At 38.2% G+C, this 6545-nt stretch overlaps 1 protein-coding gene across 1 annotated transcript; it reads left to right on the forward strand.

The window, feature by feature from the left end:
- Positions 1 to 1814: 1814 nt before the first annotated feature.
- LOC108781739 (uncharacterized) lies at positions 1815 to 2786 on the forward strand. The gene has a single exon (XM_018549804.1). The coding sequence runs from the start codon at positions 1815 to 1817 to the stop codon at positions 2784 to 2786; it is 972 nt and encodes a 323-aa protein (XP_018405306.1).
- Positions 2787 to 6545: the final 3759 nt, after the last annotated feature.

Here is a 6545-nt window from a genome sequence, read left to right on the forward strand (position 1 = left end):
CACGCACGCACGCACGCACGCACGCACGCACGCACGCACGCACGCACGCACGCACGCACGCACGCACCTTATAGGGATGTAATCGAGCTGGAAAAAGGCAGAATGCAATATCTGTGAATTCCGACAAGATTCTCACACAAATCCACAACGCAGAATAATAATAAACTTTTTTCTATCACATTAATTATGTCACGTTTACACAAATGTCAACTTTACACAAATTCACTTACATTTGATCGATTTATTAACGAATTTATCAGTTCGTTATTATTAATCACTACCGATTAATTAATTAGCGATTGAGAATTAATCCAAGAAAGAAACAGATTACAGTAATTAGTAATCAAAGGTTTTCCTCCTTTTATAAATTGTATCGCGTATCAATACTTTCATGGATTTATTCACGCACTTGATTGATTTTTACATACGAATCTTTTATATACAAATCGATGAATCACTCCCGATAAATCGTTCAGCGACTGAAATTGCTTGTTACTTGAAAGAAGGAAAGCAAAATGACGAATTTATTTTCATTACTACGGTTAATCACAATAAAACACTACCGAATAATTATTCGACGAGTTAAAATTACTCAACACGGTTTACGCGATGTCAACAAGTCAATGGGTTAAGTTGGTACTGGGTGTGTTCGTGAATGCACATACGACGCTGTAGGTTAGGTTTCATCAAAGACAATGGCTCGTATTCAAAACGCGCTAACAACGATGTTAGCGCGCTAACATGCTACAGTTTACGTTACGTATACTATAGAATTTCAGAGATAAAAGCCCGCTTTTATCGGTAAAAGTGCGTTCTGAATACGGGCCAATGTATGCAATGAAGAATGTGTGCGTGCGTGCGTGCGTGCGTGCGTGCGTGCGTGCGTGCGTGTAAGAGAATTTCTCTTTATATAGCATCTCGATTTAATAACTTACACCGGCGTCTAAGGTAGACTTCCATTACAATACTTTACTGATGAGTCCAGTAGTGGAAGCCGGGACGAAACGCCAAAAATTACGTGATATTCTTCGCAATATAGAATATTAGAATAAATTATTAGAATAAATTATTCAGATTTTAAATTGTAATTTGACTCTTATTCGCCATTTTTAACGTATTAATTATTGTTATATAAAAGAGTCCTTTAATTCTTCAATTATTTGTTCAACAAACAACTCACATGTTTAATAGTACCATCGATTATTGAATCAGTGCCCTCGGAAATTTTTTCGCGAAATTTATTTAAGATTCCACCAAACATTAAATTAGCCGACCCAGACTTCCATGTACCGCGTGCGGTCGATGGCTGATCGATTACTGATTACTGATCGATTCGGGGGCAACATTGTCCCTGTTTTCCATAGGGCAAATTAACCTATCGCGCGAAAATCATGATCTTTACTTGCAAAAAACGCGGTTAGGTTGGGTGATTGCCGGAGGCCCGCCGGTACCCCTTCCTTCGAACCTGTTCACGTGTCACGTGACGAATTTGGAGAGACAGCTAGTTAGTTTTTGGGAGATCGAGGAGATAACGAGGAATCGGCCGAAATCGGAGGAGGAGACGCGATGTGAAGCGCATTTTTCAGAAAACGTCTCGAGTAACGAGGACGGACACTATACCGTGCGCCTGCCGTTTCACCGGTCTACGCGTTTCTCGGCGACTCTCGTTCCGTCGCGCTCGGACGACTATTGTCGTTGGAGCGCAAATTCAAAGCGAATAAGGCGCTTCGGGATGAATACGCTCGGGCGTTCAAAGAACATATTAGATTAGGTCATATATCATTGTACAAGACACCGGCAACGAAGGATACTACATGCCGCACCATCCAGTAATTAAAGAAACGAGCTGTACCACTAAACTTCGAATCGTATTCGACGCGTCCGCGAAAACAGACGAAGGTCTATCGTTAAACGACATCTTGATGGTAGGGCCCACCATTCAAGACAAATTGTACACGCACTTAATCCGGTTTCGTACTTATGATTACGTTCTTCTAGCAGACATTGAGAAAATGTATTACCAGGTGCGGATGCATGAAGGTGATCGGCATTATCAAAGGATATTATGGCGGATAAATGAAAACATCGAGACGTTCCATTTCAATACGCTTACATTTGGTATCTCTTCAGCGCCTTTTCTAGCGGTTCGCGTTATTCAAAAACTTGCAGATGATGAACGACACGCATTTCCACGAGCGCCTAAAATTCTACAAACCCATCTTTATGTCGATGATCTGCTAACCGGTGCGGATTCGATAGAGGAAGCTCGAAGGATACGAGACGAGTTAATCATGTTATTGGCTAAAGGCGGTTTCGTCATTCGACAATGGGCGTCTAACGATGACCGAATCGTTAGTAATTTAACCGATAGCGCGCTACATATAGATTTCCTAGAAAACGGAGATCGTCTACTAAAGGCTTTAGGCTTAGGGTGGAACGCACGAGAGGACAAAGTATATTATTCAACTCACACTATCAGAATTCCGGAAAGGGTGACGAAGCGGAATATCCTTGCAGAAATCGCGAAAATCTTCGACCCACTAGGTTTGCTAGGTCCCATTATTTTATATGCCAAAAAATTGATGCAGGACGTGTGGAAATGCGAGTTGCAATGGGACGAGTCCGTCCCGCAATGTCTCTATACCTCCTGGGTCGAATTCGCACAGCAATTAGAATCCATGGGTCAAATTTCTTTTCCCCGTAAATTATTCGTGGAGAATCCATGCGACGTCCAGATTCACGGGTTTTGTGATGCTAGTGGCAGCGGTTATGGGGCCTGTCTATAATACATACGCTCGACCGGGAGATGCGGAAAGACGGTCGCGAGATTACTTTGCGCGAAATCACGAGTGGCACCCTTAAAGGCGGTAACAATACCGCGATTAGAACTCTGCGGAGCATTACTGTTAGCACGACTATATCACGAAACAAAGGACGCGCTGAATGTTACTCCCGACAAGATCATATTTTGGTATGACTCAATGATCGTACTGCACTGGCTGAAGACACAGCCATACTTACTCAAAACATATGTAGCGAATCGAGTCACCGAAGTGCAAGAGATTACCGGATCTTACGAATGGCGACATGTGAGTTTGAGAGAAAATCCGGCCGACGCGCTGTCTCGGGGACAGTTGCCTCGCGATTTTTTGCGGAATCGCACATGATTTGAGGGCCCTCCATGGTTAATTGAAAAGGAGGGCGGTTGGCCCTTTCAAATTACACGATCAGTAAATTTACCTGATTTGAAGGCAAACAAATGCATGATAACGACGTTTGACAGTTTCGAGATTCTAAACAGATACTCTTCGTACACTAAACTACTTAAAGTCGTCGCGTATTGCCGACGTTGGCGATCAGACAATAAACATATCGGCCCAATAAGCGCGATCGAGATCGATCAGGCCGAAACACGAGTTTTAAAACTTCTCCAATCGATGCAATTTGCGAACGAGATCAAAAATTTAGAACAAGGCAAGGAGTTGTCGAACAAAAGTAAAATCGCTAGCTTGAACCCCTTCATTGACGAAAACGGACTGCTCAGAGTGGGCGGAAGACTTCGTTCATCGCAACTAACATTTCCCCAAAAGCATCCGATATTGCTTCCTAGTAAGCACGTTTTGACTGATAACATTATACGAGAGAAACACGAGATCCAGCATCACGCGGGAATTCAAACCACATTATATATAGTCTTCGCCAAAAATTTTGGTTGATCGACGGCTGGAATCAGGTGCGGAAGATTATACGGACATGCGTCACTGATATGTATAATATGGATAGCGGATGGGCTGCAATTCGTGTGCCGACTTAGAGCCGCTATGTTGACTCGACTGTGTCATTTTCGGGAATTGTCGGTATCTGTCGGGTGCATTCGTAATGTTTACATATGTCGCGCGGTTAATACTAAAAAGGCTGTTTTCTGTTCGGTGTGCTGTTATAGATTTGGTGATCGTTTTTGTAAATTGGAATGCAATATGAAGTGCTATTTCTGTGGGAAAAAGCTAGGCAATAGTATTTAAGGTGTATATAGGTGTATTCAACTCTTTTATCTTAAATCCATATAAAATTAAAATATGAAAATATAATTTTGATTATATATCGTTTTATGTTTCATTATGCATATACTTATTGCATACATCACATGAATAGATTAAGACATTTACGTTTTCAGGTATAATCTTTGTTGAAAGTACATAACATGCATAAATGTAAATAAATAGGTTATGGAATGGCATTAATTAAATGAATACATTTCAACATTCTGAATTCTTGTCAATTCATTCAATTCCTACTTTTCGTTTTCAATTACTTTTAATGCATTTCAATATTCTTCTTAGGTGTTCAAAAATGATATTGAAAGAATTACAAATTTCAATTCTCTTTAATTCTTTTTCGTTTACCGGGATATTTACAAACATTTACATTTTATTGCATTATCATTTTATGCAATCATCGACGTTATTCATCACCAAGCGATAATGTTATGTTTATACTGATTTCAAAGCTCCCGCGGAATCGCTATCCTTCATTCCCCACTCCCCCCACTTCTCAAATGACACACCTGAGTCAACATGGCGGCCCTTCTATTCCGCACAAAAATTTAGCATTGCTGGTATAGGGCGTTCGCTATCCATATATACATATCAGTGGTGCTCCCCTTCTACCCGAAAATGAGCACACAGACATGAGCTTGCATTTGTGTGTATAACTAGTAGCGTTACTTTGCGTTAAAACTTACCAGTTTTGCTAGTCACCGATTAAGGGCCAATTTCACCAACGTCGGTTAAGCTAACCGACGGTTAAAGTGTCAATCGTGATTGGTTCATTCTGGTCAAAGACAAATGCGATTAGATAATTCCATTGGAATTAACCGTCGGTTAGCTTAACCGACGTTGGTGAAATTGGCCCTAATTCGGTGTCGCTACCATCAACACGGAGTTCTTGGCTGAGTATTCAGGAGCCTTAATCAATTTTTTAATACCTGAGTCCAGCACGACACTTGTAGAAAAAGTGACGTGCTGGACTCAGGTACTAAACAATTGATTTAAAATATGTAGAGGCCGGAACTCTGCTTATAAATGGTTGCATTGCATAGAACTCTGTGAGAACTAACGAGAACTGCCGTTGAAACTGATAGAAATAGTTAGCACGTCACTTTTTCTAGAAGTTTTATGCCATTTTCTATACATATATAGGATGTATAAAAATTGTTAAATGTTGTTATTTTATTTTGAAAATGCAGAATTTAGTTGGTTTTTAGTAGAACTATCGGGAACTGTTGCTAAAAGTGTAAATATTAATTTTTTTTCTCGTACTTTAGAGGAAATCTGACGTGCCAGATTTGCGTAGTTAGCACGCCATATTTCCAATTTTAGCTTTTTCATATTAAAACTGCGGAACTATTTTTTATTTCTAGGTAGAACTGTAGAACTATGAAAAGTGCTACTGGAACTGTTGTAATTTTTTTGATATCGACAGAATGTCGTGCCAGCTGCACAGATCCTACTATCTAATGCTATCTCATGTATTTGTAAAACAAAGTTCGCGCTCGCGCGCATAAATGTGAGTGTGAGTATGTGTATGTATGTGCGTGTACGTATGTGTGATAATATTTGATCTCAAAACCATGAGAATAGCGCAACTGGTACTCCTCGAAATTAATAATTTCAAATTTATGACCCATTCTTCTACGATCTACCTTTACCAAATCTCTTGGGAAAATGATAGTGAGTCGTGTTCCCGACACAATCAAACCCACGCGCCCTTTGAAAAATTTTAAAAGTTGAAATCGGTCACACAGTGTTATTAGACTTACAATAATCAATTTGTTTGACTGTGGTAAATAACTTTAAATTTCAATATAATTTAGCAATGTGAAGTATTAAAATAAAAATAATAATATATTTATTTGATAGAGTAGCAGTTTATATGTAGTTCGTGAATGATGATGATATATATATATTTATATTTTTATCTAAATGAGTAGCATATAAGAGTATGATGTGTAACAATATTTATATATCATATATGTAGAGAGAGGGAATTAATGTATTGTCCTGGATGATATTAGTAATGGGAATTTAACAGTTCAAATAAAATAAAGAATTACAATAAAGAGAATAAATTGGAAAAAAATGCATATAACGAATTAAAGAAAAGAGAATGCACATAAAGGTCAAATAATACAAATAACATTAAAGGTAAAAAAAAAGGAATTATTCTTATTTAACTTATTATAGAATAAGGGTGATGGATGTTAAGGGACAGTGAATGAATAATATCGAATAACAAAATTTAATATTACAATATGTAAGTATAAAGTAACGCAATAAGAGAACAATATTTCAGTTTCAGTAGATTGAAAGAATATATATTGTATATACATATGAATAACGTGAGATAGTAACTATTGAATAAAATCAGATATTAAATAAAATGGTGCGAATATTAATAAAATGCAATACATGAATATATATAATATAAAAAAAAAAGGTACAAATATTTACGAGAATATATAATTCAATATGTTTGATCGGATATCA

The sequence above is a fragment of the Cyphomyrmex costatus genome, unplaced genomic scaffold (assembly GCF_001594065.2).
Source record: "Cyphomyrmex costatus isolate MS0001 unplaced genomic scaffold, Ccosl1.0 scaffold9, whole genome shotgun sequence".
NCBI classification, from domain to species: Eukaryota; Metazoa; Arthropoda; class Insecta; order Hymenoptera; family Formicidae; genus Cyphomyrmex; species Cyphomyrmex costatus.

Coding starts and splice junctions, on each gene's coding strand:
- LOC108781739 (XM_018549804.1), top strand. CDS start 1,815: ATGCCGCACCATCCAGTAATTAAAGAAACGAGCTGTACCACTAAACTT.